The sequence below is a fragment of the Mesoplodon densirostris genome, chromosome 10 (assembly GCF_025265405.1).
Source record: "Mesoplodon densirostris isolate mMesDen1 chromosome 10, mMesDen1 primary haplotype, whole genome shotgun sequence".
In the NCBI taxonomy this organism is placed as follows: Eukaryota; Metazoa; Chordata; class Mammalia; order Artiodactyla; family Ziphiidae; genus Mesoplodon; species Mesoplodon densirostris.
Genome location: NC_082670.1, coordinates 81,195,127 through 81,214,926, shown reverse-complemented (window position 1 = coordinate 81,214,926; position 19,800 = coordinate 81,195,127). Strand labels below are relative to the sequence as shown.

Sequence of the window (19,800 nt, the reverse complement as noted above, 5' to 3'; positions counted from 1 at the left end):
AGTATTGAAGAGTTTCTGAGGAATATAGAAATGATTCAGTCTTAGGAGAATACAGAAATTATTTATTTATTTATTTGTGGTTTTTTTTTTTTGCGGTACGCGGGCCTCTCACTGTTGTGGCCTCTCCCGTTGCGGAGCACAGGCTCCAGACGCGCAGGCTCAGCGGCCATGGCTCACGGGCCCAGCCGCTCCGCGGCATGTGGGATCTTCCCGGACCGGGAACCCGTGTCCCCTGCATCGGCAGGCGGACTCTCAACCACTGCGCCACCAGGGAAGCCCCCAGAAATGATTTAATCTTTGGTGAATACAGAAATGATTTAATTTTCTACCTGTCAAAGAACTGAAGCATCGTGAAACTGGTCTTAGCTAGCTACTTGAAGCAAGCTGTACACTATTTACTGCAGTTATATCACATCAACAGACAGTTTGTGATCAGAGATTAATTCAGAAAGTCTCATTAATATGTTGAGCTAACAACAGGGATGAGATGTTTTAATACCTCCTTGAATACAACATTTGTTGTTTTCTTGTGTGAATGGGATGGATTTAGCTATGAAAAAGACTGAACTCCACAGTGCTCTGATATTGATAAAGTGGGTGTCTTCTAAACTTCTTTTAAATTTATTCCTCCTCTTCCTGGAGTTAACCAGATAGATTATAGTTTAATTTTCCCAATGGGGAGTTTTAAAGCAAAAGGACTAACAGTTTTTTTCCCCAACATAAGTGAGAGAACATCAGGAAATAGAATTGCAAATATATTTCCATTTTGTCATAAAGAACCTTAACGTTTTTCCCTGTTACTTAGACATCAGTTTAAACTATGACATTTCTCTTGTTTTGACTAGCACTAGAGTAAGAGAGAGTAATGTTCTATATTACAAGGACCTCATTGCCTGAAATAAATCTCTAAGGATACCTTAAAATTCTCTTACCCCTCTCTTCTTGTGGTCACCATGGCTCTTCTGTTTGGTTATTGAGCTGCTTCACAGTGACAGTCATGCTAAACTTTTCAGCTACTGTTTTGAGCTTTCCCTTTCAAACTGGAGATTAGAGAGAAGTAAGTTTCACTTCCTCCCATTCCCCCATAATGGAACCCAAGTTGAGCCAGGAAAGCTTTGTATTCATCATTGATCCATTTATCAATGCAAAGTTATTAAGTGCTTTCCATTCAGCATCTGTGTAAGGTGCTGTGAAAACTGCAAAAGGCACTTTGGACCTCAAGAAACTCCCTTATTTTCCTCTTTTACTTTCCCTTCCTCCCCGTCTTTTACCAACTTCCCAAAGACTTTGAGGCTGTTTACTAAATCAAAGGTAGTGTGCAAGTACTAAAACAACCATAAGACAGAAATGTGACCATCTTTACTAGTATATGTTGGTAGGTCCATGGAGTGAGAGAACTAAATTTGGTTGTAGGTTTCCTGACCCCTAAGGCAGAAAGGGAATTACTAGCTTATGTAGCCTTCATTGTCTGACCAGAGAAAGCATTACAGTTTTTCCATGCTGGTAGACTCTCTTTGGGATCAAAACTGAAGATGGAATTTACTGGTTTACAAAGCGAATGTTGACTTTAGTGCAGTTTTCAAAGAGGAATAAGTATCGAGAGGAAAGACTGAGGGCATGGATTCATATCTGTCTTGCTTACTGTTATGTCCCAGGGCTCAGCACAGTGCCTGGTGCATAGTAGGTATTGGATACATAGTTGTTCAATTAAAATGGTCCATTCAATGGACAATTTGCACCGCCTTTCAATAACAATGAAGACACTATATACTCTGCCTTTGAATGTTGTATTCTCTCTCCCCAGAAGGCCATCCTCTAGCCCTCTTTACCTCCTTCTCATCCTTCTCATGTTAAATCCAACTTATTTTGTTTTAGTATCTCAAAAGGATCTGCTACTGAATGTCCTTTGCTGCAGTTCCATTTATAAGGAGTTATCACATATTTCATTGTTCATTTGAAAATCCAATGTTTTTTGCAGTGCAGAGCAGCCACGTTATTGTAAGTACTTACTCAGACAAATTAAATGATTCTGTGTAGTAGTTCTGAAAAGTCTAGTTTCCATGTGCAGAATCATGTTTATCATCATCCAAATTCAAAGGCACAAAATAGCACATTGGTAACTTATTCATAACATTCCCTTTCTACCTTGTTTGTTTTATTGTTAGAAACCAACCCAAATCCCATCTGTAGGATGACACACATAAAAGGATGAAATTTAAATATCAGGGCTGTGATGGGGCGAAGCAATTGAGGCATATCTGGCCTTGAATTGGTGCCCTTTGCCTCCTGGCTGCATTATGTAAAGATAGGAGGATTGCCAGATTTTCCTTTAAGGGTTTGACTAACTGCTTCTTCAAGGCCTTAAGGTCTCTCAAGGAAGTGTACAGATAAGGCATTTTTAAACACAGTATTGGCCCAGGAGGAAGTCTTTTGGGGCTTTTACTTCATGATTACTGAACTTTCCTGCAAGCTTTTTTCCTCCACAGATTCTCCCTCCAGGAAGAGACGGAACATTCTTTACAATTGTAGCCTCCTTAAAGAATGACCTCCTCGCCTCAACAAGCGTCTTTTGGTATTACTGGCAAAAATGAATTGTCTTAAAGCTAACTTTTATTTTAAAACAAAAATTCTCTTTTGGAGGGGGAAGAATCTAATCTCAAGCCCTAGAAAATATAAGTTTAATGGCAAACTTGCTTCAAGGAGAGAAACAGAAAAAGCAAAATTGTTAAGTCAGCTGAAGAACTAATCAAGCGTATTGTTCCCTTGATTCTGTAAAATTACAACGAACCTTTTAGAAAGGTTGAAAAGATGTCCGTGGTGTGCTCTCAGTTTACTTTGTCTGTAAATGCATGTTCCCTCTTCCCCCTGGTTCCAGAGGCACTGGTGTGTGCTGAACGGGTTCTCCTAGATGAGGGCTGAGTGTCTTTCCAGATGACAGATGGTTCCCTCTGCTGGCTGAACTTAAATTCAGTCCTCTGAGCTGAGCCAACCTGGGAGGAATTGCTATCCTTCTCACTGATTATGAAAACAGTTTTGAGATCCATCCTTAAAGAAACCAACCATCTGTGACCAGTTTAAGTGCACACCGGAACTGATGATGAGCTAACTTACTTCCTCCTTTCCTCCCTCCCTCCCTCTCTCCCTCCCTTCTTTCCTCCCTCCCTTTTTTCTTACTTCCTTTGAGAAAAATTTAAATATACAGACAAGCACAAAAGGTAGTATAATAAGCATCTGTATTTCTACTATCTAAAAAGGAGCATCTGTTTACGTCTAGTCAGATTTACTTCTGGTTTGTTTCTTTTTAAAGAAATTATTGATGAAACTAAATTCTCTTTTAACTACCATATCCTGTTTTCCTTCCACCCTTCACTCTCTCAGCTGCCTGTACCTCCTGCTGAAAATTCCCTACCATAAATTTAGGATGTAATATTTAACTAGTCTATTGTTTATATTTTTATGTACACGCATATATATATACCAACAACCAATATATACTATTTTGTTTAAATATTTTACGTTTAAATCTTTCCTTCTTGTTGCTTTTTTAATGTAACAGTATTTATGAAATTTATCTGTATTGATGCCTATAAAATCAATTGATTTTAACAGCTGCATAATATTCCATCCTATAAATATAGCACATTTTATTTGCCTATTCCCTTTCCAATGCAACTTTTAGGTCATTTCCAAGTTTTGCTATACAAAAACAAAAAAACACTGCAATAATCTTTTTAGTAGATGTCTCCTTGTGTCCATGTTGCTTGAGCTCTGTATACCCTGCAATGAGAATCAGTAAGCTGTAGGATATATGTAGTATTACTTTTGATAAATATAACAAAATTGCTCATCAGGATGATACCAATTCATGATTCGGCCAGAAGTAAGCTAGAGTATTATGCTATTTTTTTCCACCTCTTGGACAACACTGAATTTTGTCTGTCTTCTCCATGTTTACTATTCTAGTAAAAGAAAAATGGAATTCCATTATTTTAATACGTGTTTTCCTCTAGTGAGTCTGAGCTTTTTTTTACGTTCTTTGTCCGTTGAGATTTTTTCTTTGAACCACCATTTTTTCTATATGTTTGTTCATCTTTGTTCTTGATTTTTGGAGTTCCTTATACATCCTGGTTACTTATTCTCTGTTACGTATGTTGCCACTATCTTTGACTGGTCTGGCATTTGAGAAGATTACTGCTTCTGATGATCAGTAAGTTAAATTGTTATGGTTTCTAATTTAATTCTATGTATTATCAAGGAATTAGGTGTTATCTTCCTCCCCTCAGTCCACTGCCAATCCTTTCGGATCTTCTTTCAAAATATGCAGCAGATGATTGCCCACTTCTCCCTGTCCCCTGTGCTATCTGATGTTTTATCCTCATTTAAAAAAATTACTCTCTCGGGGCTTCCCTGGTGGCGCAGTGGTTAAGGATCTGCCTGCTAATGCTGGGGACATGGGTTCGAGCCCTGGTCTGGGAAGATCCCACATGCTGTGGAACAACTAAGCCCATGCACCACAGCTACTGAGCCTGTGCTCTACAGCCCGCAAGCCACAACTGTGGAGCCCATGCGCCACATCTACTGAAGCCCGGGTGCCCTAGAGCCTATGCTCCACAATAAGAGAAGCCATCATAATGAGAAGCCCGTGCATTGCAACGAAGAGTAGCCCCCGCTGTCCACAGCTAGAGAAAGCCAGCGTGCAGCAATGAAGACCCAACACAGCGAAAAATAAATAAATTAAAAAAAATTACTCTCTCGATAGATATACCCTTGATATATTATTATGCCCATTTGACAGAAGTGAAAAGAGAGGCTCAGTGAAGTTCAGCAGCTGTATAAGACACAGAGATGGTAAATGTATTACTAGAATTCAAACTCAGGTCAGTAGGACCAAAAACCCTTGTTCCTTCCACTGTCAGTTTCCCTCAGATTCTCATGGACACCAAGGTTTCAAAGGAAAGAAAGTAGATTGACCCATAAAATACCTTTCAGACAGATGCTTCGGTACAGACCGCCACAAAACCAGAGAAGTACTCTTCCTACTGACTTCTGGGTTGGCCTCATCTTTATGCAAAATGGAAAACTCCTGTGCCAGGACTGGCTGGCTCTGAGGAAGGGCAAATAATAATGCAGCCAGAACAGCCCAGGACTAGAAATGGGAAGATGGAATGTCAAAGCACCATTCTGCTCCTTACTTTATGTGATCTTGTAGGAGTCACTTAAGCCACTCTTGAATCGTGATCTCTCTTGTGCAGAGTAATGACAATACTTAGAATTTGCACATGTGCCTTTTTTTTTTTTTTTTTTTTTTTTTGCGGTACGCGGGCCTCTCACTGTCGTGGCCTCTCCTGTTGCGGAGCGCAGGCCCAGCGGCCATGGCTCACGAACCCAGCCGCTCCACGGCATGTGGGATCCTCCTGGACCGGGGCACGAACCCGCGTCCCCTGCATCGGCAGGCGGACTCTCAACCACTGCGCCACCAGGGAAGCCCCCCATGTGCCTTTATTCTACCCTTTTAACAGTACCAATGCTGTCATGCTCGCTCAGTTATCACGGTGAATGTCTCTAATGAAGTTGTACTATAAGCCGTCTAGATCACTGCAGAAATGATCATCTGAATTTCTCGTTTATGGTATAGGTATCCCAGGACTGCCTGCTTGCCAAGACCCTCTGTAAAACTCCATGCACCCTGCTGTTGAGCGCTCTGAGGAGGTAAGAGTATTCAGAGAGGTAGAGTTTACTTAATTTAACAATTTTTCATAGAGTTAAGTATAACTGACCAACTATGGGTATCCTTATAATAGTAGTAAGATTTCTATGTACATATAAAATAGAACTCTTAAAATGGTAAAATTTGGGGGCTCAATTTTCTTAGAGAATTTACCCTCTCCTGACTTCTATTTGTAGCTGCCATTTAAAACTTGGGGTATAAATATTATGTCAGTTAAATAAAGAAGTGATAACTTCACTTTCTGGAGAAAGCATTACCTTCCCTTTCGTGAAATGTAGCTTTACCGTTACCTGATTGACATGCTATTATATTATTCTACCTTCCACCAGACAGTTACACATATTTAATAATTTTTATGTATAAAAAGTAAGGTTAAGCAGTTCCAAAGACAAGTTGTTATGCTTTGCATGGTTTTGAGAATGATCGTGGAGATGAAATGACGTTAGTAGTAGCAGGAGGACACACTGATATGAAACGTATCTCCTGAAATAGCAAGGGATTGTTCTTGGTCAGAGGAAATCCTAGTGTCATTTGCTGGGACAGTGAAGAATAAATCTTATAAAAAGGCCTGAGGATAGGGCAAAATAATTACTCTTCTTTGTATGTCTTTGGATGGTTTCACTGGATAAGTTTAATATACATTAAAAAAATAGCAATAAAGGAAGGGAATGTGCTAATGTGGCAAAACTTCCTCAGTTTTGATGATGTCAGTGGACAGTGTTCATTTAATCCCTCCCTAGAACTCATTTGTGTATACCCCTCTCCTTTTCTCTCATCCCTTCTCATCTGTACTCCCCTCATAGTATCTCCCATTCCGAGGTCTCAACAGACAATTTAGCATGTGTAATAAATATAAATATTGAATAGCCCCATGTGTCAGAACACAAAGATTTTGTATACTTTCAGTCAAGACCCAGTCTCCTGTTTCCACTTTACATTGTCTGCTTACTTACTCTTGGCCCTGTTTTCTATTCTCTCTCGTTCCACAGTTGCTTGAAACTCATGGATTTATGCAAAAGACTGCCCCTCACATTTGTAGGACTGTGACACATTGCTATATTTTCTAGAAATACTCACCAAATGCAGATTATGGAGGGATGAGTCAGGCATCTTCACTTCTTAATGTGCCTGATTTCTTTCTGGTGAATCACCTTCCTCTCTAGAGTGTTTTTCTGGAAGATGCAGAAGGTTTAAGGACAGTAAGTGAAATGAGCTGAAATGGAACCCTGGTGTTACGTGTTTCTTTACTATGAGCTTTGCATGGAATTGTTCAATCCTTATGTTATGGTTCTGTTTAGTGTTTTTGAGCCCTGAAGCAAGGCTCTTTTTAACATGAAAGCTGTCAATATGAAATATATATGTCTGAAAGGGGCATTTTAATATTAATAATTAGTGGAAGGAGGAATTATGGGCTATAACTTTGAGTTTTAAGAGCTCCACTTACTTCTCTTTGCTTAGAAACACTTCTCTTTTCTCTCCTCATAGTAAAAGGCATGTGCTTGTTGATTCCAAAGCCCCACACTTTGCTGTTTCTTTTCTTTAAAAAGACTGACTCAGGGCTTCCCTGGTGGCGCAGTGGTTGCGGGTCCGCCTGCCGATGCGGGGGGCACGGGTTCATGCCCCGGTCCAGGAGGATCCCACGTGCCACGGAGTGGCTAGGCCCATGAGCCGTGGCCGCTGGGCCTGCGCGTCCGGAGCCTGTGCTCTGCAGCGGGAGAGGACACAGCAGTGAGAGGCCCGCATACCGCAAAAAAAAAAAAAAAAAAGACTGACTCAGATTTCTGCTATTTGCTGTGTGATCTCAGTTAACTCACTTAACCTCTCTGAGCTGTGGTGTCCTCCTCCGTAATATGAGGCTAATTATAGGAACTACCTCATAGAATGGTTGTAAAGGATTAAATGACAATTTTTATAAAATGATTAGCAAGATACCTGGTGTACAGAAACTCAAAAAATGGTAAGAACTATTATCAGCAGGAAATGTGCACTTATGAATTCCGTATTGGTGTTTAAGGATATCATTTTCAATATTCTGTTTCTCTTAGGATATTACCTATTGCAGTTTTCAGTGAGGCAAGATATAGAGATATCTGAGACCAAAAAACTAAGGTAAAATAAATAACGTGGCAAAGTACCATGTAGATAATCTTTGGTAGTCATGATCCTGTACAAGCCTCATTGCTTTGAGATTACATGCTGCCAGTGTAAGAGCCAGATCTGATTGATGTTTTATATTTTATCATTTAACTTTATGCTGTACTTTCATTCCAAGTCTTCTCATGTATTTGGCAGGATGATCAAGGAAACTCTGAGTGTGACTTATGTTTCTAGTTAAAACCAAAACCCAATATCACTAGGTGAAGTAATGAATGGAGGTTAAGTATTTTGAGGAGAGAAAGTGCTAAATGCAAAGGAATATTTCCTATATGTTTTTACTTGTTTCCATTTCTCGTATGGCTAAGTGAACTCTACTGAACCTGGCATTTTCACAGATAGCAACTATAAAGTATGGGGGAAATATTACCTGAAAGCCCTAGAGAGTGAAAATAAGCAGGTAGATTCTGAAAGGGAATTGAGATTCAACACTTGGAAGCAGGGGCCAGTGCAGAGTGAGTTCCCCATTTTACAGCTTTTCGACTGAGGACATGTTGAGGTTAATTAATGTCACTTGGGGTGACTAATTCCAGTAGAAAAACCACATTCTTTTTGGTTTGAAGACCCAAAGAACAGGGTTTAGGGCAACGACAGCCACTGGAAAATGAAGCTAGAATTCTGGAAAGGAGAGAGGAAGACAGGGGAGGCTCCCAACTCAATGTATAAATACTACCCAAAGTTTTGACTGACCCCTGAACCACGAACGTGTGGGGCAGCCACCCAAGAGATGGTTTTCAATTTGTGTATAACCGAATTAATTGCCTGCTAAAACAAACCAGTGCTCTTCAAAGAAGTCTAACAGATTTTAGAGTCTTTACTCCATAATATTCACATTCATACATTCCCATGATACAACCCTGAATTACATAGCATATGAAGAACCAAGAAAATGTGACGACCCCTTCTGAAGAGAAAAGGCATTAGTCTGAGACTAATTCCAAGATGACCCAAAGGTGGGAATTAGCCAAGATTTTAAAGCAGCTATTATAACCATACTCAATGAGGACAGAAAGATACACTCATAATGAGTAAAAACATAGTAAATAGAAACTATAGGAAAGAACCAAATGGCAATTCCAGAACTGAAAAATACAATATCTGAAATAAAAATTCACTGACTGAGCTTACATCCATTGGAAGTAACAGAAGAAGGTGTCAGTGAACCTAAAGATAGAGCAGTAGAAATTTTCTTTCTGAAGAACAGAAAGAAAAAGATTTAAAAAACTGAACAGAAAAAAATGAAAAGAGCCTCAGGGGCCTGTGTGACATAAGTAAAAATGTCTAACATACAAGTAATTGGAGTCTCAGAAGGAGAGAAGAAAGAGAATGGGACAGAAAACTATTTGAAGAAATAACGGCCAAAATTTTTTAAATTTGATGAAACACATACATTTACAGATCAAGAAAGTCAGTGGACCTCAAACAGGATAAATTTGAAGAAAACTATGCCTGTGCACATCGTATTCAGACCACTGGACACCAACAATAGGAGAAAATTTTGATAATAGCCAGAGAAAAATGGCAGGTTACCTTTCAGGAAACAGTGCTTTAAATTAGCACTACCTTCTCATCAGAAACTACAGAGTCTAGAAAAACTAAAATGATATTTTTGAACAGAGGAAAAAAAACCCTGTTAACCCAGAAATCTATATATAGTGAAAATATCCCTTGAGAATGAAGGCTAATTAAAGACATTTTCAGATAAAAGTAAACTAAGAGAATTCATTGCCAGCAGACCTACATCACAAGAAATGCTAAAGGAAGTTATTCAGGCTGAAGTGAGATAACACCAGATGGAATCTTAAATCTTCAGGAAGGAATGAAGAATGTCAGAGACTGTAAATATAAAAGAGTATTTTTTTCATCTCAGTGTCTTTAAAATACACAGAACTTTTTAAAGCCAAACCATAACACTGCCTTGTGGTGCTTATAATGTGCTGTTTGTAGATGTCATACATAGGACAATTATAGCATAAATAATGAGGGGAGTGCATAGTAAATGGACTTATACAGTTGCATGGTTTTCGATTTTATATGAGGTGGTATGAAGTGAACTCTAAGTAGACTGTGAAAGGTCAAGAATGTATATTTTACTGCTTTAGAACTATCACTAAAAATCCAATAGATAAAGTAGAATCCTAAACACCTTTAAAATGATCCCAAAAGAATGCAGGAAAGAACAGAGAACAAGAAACAGAGGGGGCAAACAGAAACCAAACAATGAAATTGTAGCTCTAAATGCAAACATATCATGCTAATCATATTTAATTATATTAAATGTTAATGGACTAAATACTTTAATTAAAAATCAGAGTTTATCAGGATGGATTAAAAAACAACTATTTTCTGTTAAAAGATAAACTTTAAATATAAAAATACAGTTAAGTTTAAAGTAAATTGGTGGAAAAAGATACACCATGGAAATAGCATAAGAAGTCTAGAGTGCCTATATTAATATCAGAGAAATTAAACTTTAAGACAAAAGGTATTACCAGAGTTAGTGTTTGATAATAATAAATAGGTTATTACATTAAGATAAGAATTATAAATTAGTGTATATACCTGGTAAAATTCCAATGAGATTACTTTAAGTGTTTTTGAGTCTAGAATTTTTTGAGGACTATCTCAATTTTGCATCAAGAGACACAGGTGACTCGTCACTTTAGGCTAACAACCATTTTGTAAAATTGCGGAATCAGAGCTCAACACAAGTGAAAAAAAGCATAGTTGGAGAGTGTGGATATCTGTATGTCAAATATATGTGAGGGTCCCTAGCCTGGAATCACGTGACACAAATCCTAGTTATTACTAGCTTCTTTATTAGCTAGCTAAGAAATAGTACCTCATTTGTGATGGTTTATAACCAATTTAAAATAAGATTAATAAAATATACATAGAAAATCAGAAAAGAAATCCACCAGTCACTGTTGCTGACAGGGTTGCGAATATATACTAAGCACATAAATTCACTCTTGGGTTGTCTGTCAGGCAGAGCAAAGAGGGAAACACAGGAAGTTGCATATTCTTATGATCAGAAATGTTAAAACATGTCAGAAATTTCTCATGTGATCTTGAAGATCCCTTCCTGTATTTGAGATTTCATAAAAATGGGGTAATAACATCTACCTTTCAGAATCTTGGTAGGAATGATTGAGACCACACTGGTACATAAATGTTAGTTTACTGTTGTCTTTATATAACTCCAATAAAGGTTCATGGTAGAAATCTAAGGAGTCTGACTGTAGCTAACTTAGTTAAAACTCCAGAGTCTGAACTTCTATGGGTCATCTAGTTACTATTTATTTAAGTGCCACTATGTTGTCAGTAACCGTGAAGCATTTTTACAGTCTTCTCCATACAAAGTAGATGTTACTGTCTGTGTTTCATAAGTTAGGCAGCTGAGCCCCAGAGAAGTGATGTCACTTGACTAACGCCACGTATAAAGGTTTTAGTCAAAACTTGAACCCCGGGGCCTCCCTGGTGGCGCAGTGGTTAAGAGTCCGCCTGCCGATGCAGGGGATACGGGTTCGTGCCCTGGTCTGGGAGGATCCCATATGCCGCGGAGCGGCTGGGCCCGTGAGCCATGGCCGCTGGGCCTGCGCATCCGGAGCCTGTGCTCCGCAACGGGAGAGGCCACAACAGTGAGAGGCCCGCATACCGCAAAAAGAAAAAAAACAAAACAAAACAAACAAACAAAAAAAACAAAACTTGAACCCCTATCTCTACGTCACCAAAGCCCATGGTTTTTCTACTACATTACACTGCTTCTAAAATATGGAAGAGTTTAACGGTATTGGTATTATTTCCAAGAAGTATTCCAGTTTATAAAGCTGTCATTGTGAAGAACCAGCACACACTGGGTTAGAATTTGTGTTATGTGAAATCACAGAGAGAGTCATGACTCAGAAGGCTCCACATACCCCTGAGAGCATCAGAATGTCTATATTTTGTGTTTGTGTTTTGTTTTTTAAAAAATAATTTCTTGGTCAAGACTTGAGGACTTGGAGAGTGACAGAGAGTAAGGTCACCCTGGGACCACTAGTGACAGCTTTGCCAATACGGTTAGAATGTTCTTTAACTGTAAAGCTTACTTAATGAAAAGAGGCCCCCCCAAAAAACCTTTTTACTAACGTGTAGTGCTCTCTTGTCTGTTTGAAATGAGCAAACTGTCAGCCTGCCGATTACCATGCATACAGTATATGCTCATTAAGCCATGCACTGTAAGTTTCTTCAGGTTGTCAAACTGCTTAATTGAAAAAATGTGTAGTGTCGCTCTTACAGGAAAGAGGCAGGAATCAAAGGGCTGGAGCGTTTACTCTTAATATTTCGGAGTTTGCTTTTAAGTGCAGCCAGAAATTGTTCTATTTTACAGTTTTGATTAAAGGACTGTTCCTTCTGCATCTTTTTTGGTTTCGTTTATAATTCAAACACTGTAATGATAATGGAGTTGCTTTTATAATAGAGCTACTAAATCATTCTGCCAGGAGATGAAAACCAAAGTAAAGGGCTCACCTTTTTGTGCTGTAGCTCTAAGGCCGACTTGGGTGTGTTGAGGCTGAAACAAACTGGGAGTAAGAGGTCTGGATGGGTTTTAGTTTTGCTAAATCTCTGCTGCTGTGTTTTCATTTTAGGAGGTTTAGGCCTTAGCATCACCTCAATGGGTGAGTTAATCCCTATGAGAGCTGATACCCTTAGGCTATCATGGCCTATGATAATTAGGCTGTTTGATTTGTTTGCATGGTAGCTCTAAAAAATACCAGTGCCCAAGCTCCACCCCAGATCAAATAAATCAGAATCCTTGGGGGTAACTGTTTTTAAAAGCTCTCCAGGTTATTCTGTTATGAGCCAGGGTTGACAGAGCCTGGCCTAAATTGACTCGACTCGTCCAGCATTTCAATTCAACTGATCCAGCAGCTCTTATCATCAACCACAAGGCATCAACCAACGACTTAGCAACCAATAAACACTTCAGGGTTTCAGAAGGTTAAAAACTCTGATTTCTGAGCTCCACTTAGATCTATAAATGAGATTCTTTGGAGACAGGACCCAGGAGTCTCCATTTTTAACCAGAACTCTAGGTGATTCTTATGCCCTAAGGTATGAGAATTTGCTAGAGAAGCAAGATGATCTTTATAAGTGAAGCTGAGTGGAACTTCAGAGGAAAGTGCATAAATCACAGTAAAATCAGGGCAGGCTTTTTTTTTTTTTTTTTAAATGGATTTTGGTACATTCATTTAGGCTACCTGGGATCATACATGGTTATAATGGCATTAGTTTTTTGGGGGGATAACCCCCCACAGCATCACCACCACTATTACGAGACCCTGGGATGCACACACACTTTGTAGCTTCTTTAACCTTTAGACACCTGGGCCTAATGACTAGGGCCAATGCATTTTTCAAGGGCTTAGAAAAATATTGAGAACTAAAAGGAAAAGAAAATGATTTTGGATTTGAAGTATGTAGAAATTGCAGAGTCAGGACAATTAGATATTTAATAAAATGTCAACAAAATAGAACATTGTGCTATTGCTATTAATTACTAAATTTAGTAATTATAAAGAGTCTATGTTTAGAGACATTTTTTGAGTTTGCTTTTCTCACTTCTTAAGAATGTCTGAATTGCATGATGATTGTTGAGAAATTTTAACCAATTTTAAAATTTAATAAACCAAATTGTATGTAACCAAATGATTTCAAATGCAAAAATACAAAAATCTTCTCAAAAATTTTTCATCGAACACTTATTTATTGTAATGTATCATATATAATATCGTATTGAGCCTCCCAAAGAAAAGGTCCCTAGGACCTAGGAAGGTCATGTACCCCAGAGTATATACTTAAAAATTAAAGGATATTTAATTGTCCAGAACTCCACTCTCATTGACAAGGCTATCAAAATATGCCTAAGCAACCTTCTAAAGATATAGTTGAAACTAAATATTGTTGCTCACCTTCCCTCGGGGGGGGAAAAAAAAGCCAAAAAGGATAAAAGAAAAAAAATTTTTTTTAGCTACATACCACACTCCCTTTAAACGTACATCACTTACATAAAAGTTGGGATAGTTAATGAGCATCAGATGAGACTGACAACGCCAATTGCACACTATATCTCTTGCTCAGAAAATTACCCCTAAGAAATTGTGATAATAGTAGTGAAATAACACGTGACTAAAATAAAAGAGAAGTAGATGCCCTAGAAATTTGGAGTCTCTGAGGTCAGTTGGTAACTAGAAATAAATGTCTTTTTAAAATTCTCCATTCCACTTTCATACCTTGGATTTGATTACATACTAGGTCCCCAGTTTCAGAATTCTTCTGATCCATCGATTATGAGTCCCACTACTAACATCTTACTTAAGGTACATCTTCTCCTTTTCTTAGCCCCTTTTTGTTTCTTTTATAAAAGTTACCACTGCTGTTTTATTTATTTCTTGGTTTACCTTCTTTTTTGACTGTCTCCTCCCCCAGAATATAAACTCCATGAAATCATGAGTTATGCCTGTACTTTACCAAATCAATCATGCAGAAGAAAGGGTGGTGACAATTGATCACTTTGTCCTTGCCAGCAATGATTAGTCAGGAGCGTCATACTACTGGGACAGTGTTACAGATGCTTATGGTCAGGAAATATTTTAAAACACCTTTTATAAACTTGGATTCTGTAACGCCAAGTCAATAAATGAGTGAAGGAAAGGAAGCTATATTTGAGTTTCATCTATATCTCTCTTACCTCCTGCAGTGTCCAAAAGGAAGAAAAAAAGACAAAAAAAGGGAAGGAATCAGCTTTTCTATAAATTCTGTGACTTCTAGATGAATAAACTGGTTAATTGTTCACTTGAAAAATGACTACTTTATACTTTTGGAAAAGGGCCTGAATATTTCTTGGCAGTACTTCAACTGATTAATAATTTAGAATGGTGATTGACTGGAGAATGGAAGTGGAGCTAATAGCCTCTCATTTTCCTCTTTATTATTTTAGACAAACTGGTAAGTCATGGTAGAGGTGTGGGGAGTTTCTGGGTCAACTGACTAGAAGCTTTGGATTAAAAATGGAGAGAGGTATTTGGTCTCTCTAAGGTGTTGACTTCACCCGTAATGGAGCTGGATGACTTTGTGATGTGTTGCTTCTGATACTTAACTGCTTAGAGTTGCTATTGCACGCCCAAAAAGTCTGTGTGAACTACAGGCAACTCCTACTGTGACTGCTGTGTGCCATATCAGGCTAGACACTGGTTGGGAAGAAACAATGGGTCCAACACAATTCTAACCTTAAGAAGTTCAAAAATCTGGCAAGAGAGACACATATGTCTATAAATCATTATTCTACCAGGTAAAAAGTATTAAGTGTCTTAGGAGAGGGCTATGAACAAATACCATGGGGGCCATTAACTTATGGATTGATGTGAGGGATCTGCCTAATTGGGAATTAGTGATTTGAAACAATGTGAGAAAGTTAAACTATCTAGTAGTAACTGTATATGCTGGTAACAGCAATCAGAATGAGAAAATGCCTAAGAAAGGAATGCTGGCGTGAGAACCTGGTTGGGATTTCCAGGGCTATGTAAAGCTCTGTGCCTGTATTCAGAAAGACAGGATTCGGATAAATTGTATCCTAGAAGGAGTGAAGTGAGCCTTATCCTAGAAAATGCACAAGGGTTTAGCTGGAAATTTCTACGTGTTTTGGGGAGAGGCTGTAGCTTTAAAAGCAGCCAGTGTTATTGTGGATGTTGCCAGGGGTGCTGATGTTCTTCTGCCTCTAAGGGAAGAGTATCTGGGCCCCCCAACTGAATCCCACAAATTCTGAAGAGAGTTGAGTTTTCCATCTAAATAAGACAGTGTGTATTTGAGTGCCAAATCTGCTTCCACTGGCTGAATGTTTTGCTAGTATAATCAGGGCCTGAATGCAATTAAGATTCACCTCAAGGAGCAATGAATTATGCATGCTTTCCCTGACCTCCCATCTCCCGAGGACTTAAGTAACTTCCAGAATACTCACGTTTTGAATATATGTTATTGTTATGGACTAAATTTTGTCCCTCCAAAATTCGTATGTTGAAGCTCTAACCTCCAATGTGACTGTATTTAGAGGGAGGGCCCGTAAAGAGGTAATAAGGGTTAAATGAGGTCATAAGGGTGAGGCCCTAATCCAATATGACTGGTGTTCCTATAAAAAGAGGAAAAGACACCAGAGATGCAGCCACAGAGAGAAGAAATCCTGTGCACAGCAAGAAGGTGGCCTGCTGCAAGCCAAGGAGAGAGGCCTCAGGGGAAATCAAATGTGCTGACATCTTGATCTTGGACTTTCAGCCCCTAGAACTGTTGAGAAGTACACTTCTGTGGTATTTTGTTATGTCAGTCCTAGAAGACTAATATGGTTATTGACAAATCCTCCTGCAGGTTTGATTTGTGAGCCTAAGTCAATGACAAGTTAAATGGAACTCTCAATTTGGGCCAAAGCCACCATGAAAGTCCTTAGGAAATGATTCTCCTTCCCTTCTCATTAAGTAGTATCTAGCATAACCATGGTATAAAGCTACTCATTTATACAGAGCAAATTTTTTACTCAGACATCTACTTATTCACCAAATGTTCATTGAGTGCCTACTATGTGCCAGTTACTCACAGATTATGATCAGAAGGAGCTGTCAGTCTAGAAGAGGAAATATAACAGGCACATAAAATACTTTCATTTGTTTGTGGAAATACCATGGGCATGCCAAGACTGAAGGGATTCATTGCAACTGAATGGCAGGGAAGACTCCTGGTGGAGGTGGAGTTGAAGGAGGGCTTTGGAGGATAGATGGGGTTTGGTCATGCAGGGTTGGGCAGTGGGGGAGAGAGGAAGGAATAGTGAGCAAAGGCTTAGAGGCGTAACCCTGGGAAGTTTATGGGGAGATGTGCACTTTGACTGAAATGTAGAATATGCAAAGGTAAATTTTCCTTCATAAGGCTGAGCTATCTCAGACTCAGAGGGCTTCCTTCGTAAAGGAATGATGATATGCTACACAGTGTCCTTCACACATTGTTATGTTAACACATCCACCCTCATAATAACCCTGCAAGGTATGTGCTAGTATAGTGTTATCCCAATTTATAGTTGGGGAAACTGAGGCATGGGTGGGTTAAATTACTTGCCAGTTACTAGGAAATGGTGGAGCTGGGGTTTGAACCTAGACATCCTGACTCCGGAGTTTTTGCTTATATAAAGGAGGTCTGAGCATCTAAACCAAAGTATGAGGTGGGGGGAAGTACTGGATGTCCATAGATTTGCAAATGGGGCAAGACACAGACCTTTGAGATAGTGGGCAGCTTCTCCTATTTCCTTCTCCTAAGAGAAGGGCAGAACCCCTGCTTCAAATAATCATGATGGGGGATCGCAGTGCCCTTGGCCACCTTCCTCTAAGTTATCCATGTTTGCAGCCATTAGTGGAGATAAATCCTCGGTACAGGGAAACAAAAGTGTTTTTCAGGCGCTTTGCTGCCATGGTTAGCCTAGGACAGGGTTATGAAAGGAGCTTTTCTGTGTCTGCTGCCTTCCGGGGTTACATTCTTAGTGAATCTACTGCCTCAAAATGGAGCTTGTTAGTTGCGTGTCATCCAAGGGTGGCAATTAGTTGCATGTGTTTGGTTGGGTGCCAGCTCCCGGGGCACCAGACCTCAGTGGGGGAGCCACTGTTTGTCATGAATTAGTCTTTAAATAAAAGCAAGTTTTTAAAATGGAGCATGCTAATTTGGGTTTTGCTAACCCCCTCTGAAGAAGGCTTGGCCTGTTCGGTGCCAGCTGGCTGAGTTGGCATTCAGCAAGAAACTGGGTCCCTACCAAAAATCGCATTGCTCCCCCCTCCCCCTTTGAGAGCAAAATGGCAGGAAGGAGCTGGTTGGCCCTGAGAAACAAGGTGAAACAAGGGGCAGGGACAACGCAGCAATCGGATGATGAAGGGGAATTGAGCTGCCCTGGTCATACCCGCTGCTCTCACCACCTTAGGAAGAAAAGTCCACCCCTCTCTTTCCCCACTCACGCTGTCCTCAGCCACCCATTCAGTGACTTTCCACATAAAAGCCTTCCTCATCCAATTGCTTATACACTGCACCTTTTATACTCTTCCAAGTCATACTTAAGGGATTATCACTGCAGCTTTTAACTTCCCTGAGAAAGAGCTGAATGAGCGTGAATGGGGCGGAAGAGTCTTCAGTGAGAAAGTGTCCCCCACCCCAAAATGCTCATAAAACTCCTAATCACGATGTAAGAATGCCATCCTGTTTTTGGTGGCGGCTGGTTACAAATGTGCTCATTAACAATTACTGTACATATAGGCGATAATTACAGGAGTCGTGTTGCACACACAACTCATGGTAATAGAATGTGGGGCAACAACGGGCCCTGGTCGCCTTACTAGGGCGCTTTTTACACAGGAAAAGCCATCCCACAGATCAAGGTTTTGATTCTTGAAACTCAGCACTTTGCCCAATAAGTGCTAATTGGAAGATTTGTTTTCTTACACTTTCCAGGTGGATAACCTGATCCTGAGTAATGGTGACTGTCATGCAATCAACTGTTGAAAACAGGAACTCTTCTGTTTTTTAATTATCTATTTCAGTTTTGTTCTGCAAACATCCTTTTGTCTTCCAGTAGGTTTGCTCTTTTTGGGAGAGGAGCCTTGTACAAAGGCAAGACAGAAAAGGAATTTAAATAAGCTTTACATTTGTTCTGAAGATTCAGGAAAGATGGGAGCTTTTTCTCAATATAAATGTTATTTGTGCAGCAATTGATGAGAAATATGAGTCGTCCTAGTTACTAATGTAGTATACGTTAAATTTCCTGGAGTGAGATTTTTTTTTTTAAACTTGTTTATTTGATGCCAGTGTCTCTGTTCTTCTGAATGTAGCATATTAAGTGTACTGATAAACCCACACCCCATTCCTAAGAGACTTGGCCTGAAAGCCTTCTTGACAGGGCAAGAATTTGTTTGCTTGTTTGTTTATAAATGTTGATGCAGAATTGACAATGAAGGACATTTTGAATATTTGAGTACCGTATATAGTTTTAAGGGGGATCTTATTTTTTCAAGGCAATGCATTTTTCAGTTTCTGTAAATGCTCATTTAATATTTTCGGTCTCGGCAGGACAATGTGTTGCTTTTAAGGATAAGAGCCCGTAATGAGCTCATGAGCTTTTAATTTATGGTGTATCTGACAGGATTGTGGTGGATCTGATAGGGGATGCATGGGATTATGTCTGCAAGCTAAAAATAAACCAGCTGGTATTTATTCTGAAAACATTCAGAGAACACCGAACACCCCCCTGTTAATGGCCCATGGCTTGATCCAACATCTGGATCCAACATCTGGAAAATTCCTGGTAGGGCATTTACATAAGAGTAGGACAGATGAGCCATATTCTCCGTAGATCTAAGGAACCTAATTAATGTGTTGTATACTTCTTATGGCCCAATTCATATATTTTTTTTAACATCTTTATGTTAAACTAATATATTGTCATCTTTACCATGAAAGTCAGCACAAATCATTAATGATTCCAGCAGCTATTTATGTTCTTCTCTTGTCTAGTATATGCCAAATAGTGTGAAATTATTCCTATTAGGGACATGATTGAATGATACTAACCTGACTGTAACTTGTTGGCAGAAATTCTTTCATAATGACAATAATGAACTGTGCGTTGGAGTCCTTGCTGGGCTGTGTTAAACAGGAAGGTTGGATTTTATACGTTTCTAACCATCATGAACAATACTTCCTTTTTTAAAAAATTAATTAATTAATTTCTTTATTTTTGGCTGCGTTGGGTCTTTGTTGCTGCGCACGGGCTTTTCTCTAGTTGCGGTGAGTGGGGGTTACTCTTCGTTGTGGTGTGTGGGCTTCTCATTGCGGTGGCTTCTCTTTGTTGTGGAACAAGG

General features: G+C 39.3%; 1 protein-coding gene across 14 annotated transcripts in view; it reads left to right on the top strand.

Annotated features, from left to right (window-relative positions):
• The window catches only part of FHIT (fragile histidine triad diadenosine triphosphatase), a 1,490,046-nt gene that overhangs the window by 418,299 nt on the left and 1,051,947 nt on the right, over nt 1-19,800 (top strand). For all 14 annotated transcript variants that reach the window (XM_060109929.1, XM_060109922.1, XM_060109919.1 and 11 more), the window contains one exon: nt 5,636-5,709. In XM_060109929.1, coding sequence (XP_059965912.1) covers nt 5,680-5,709 — 30 coding nt within the window. In that variant the 5' untranslated portion in view covers nt 5,636-5,679. The remainder of the gene's footprint in view (nt 1-5,635; nt 5,710-19,800) is intronic.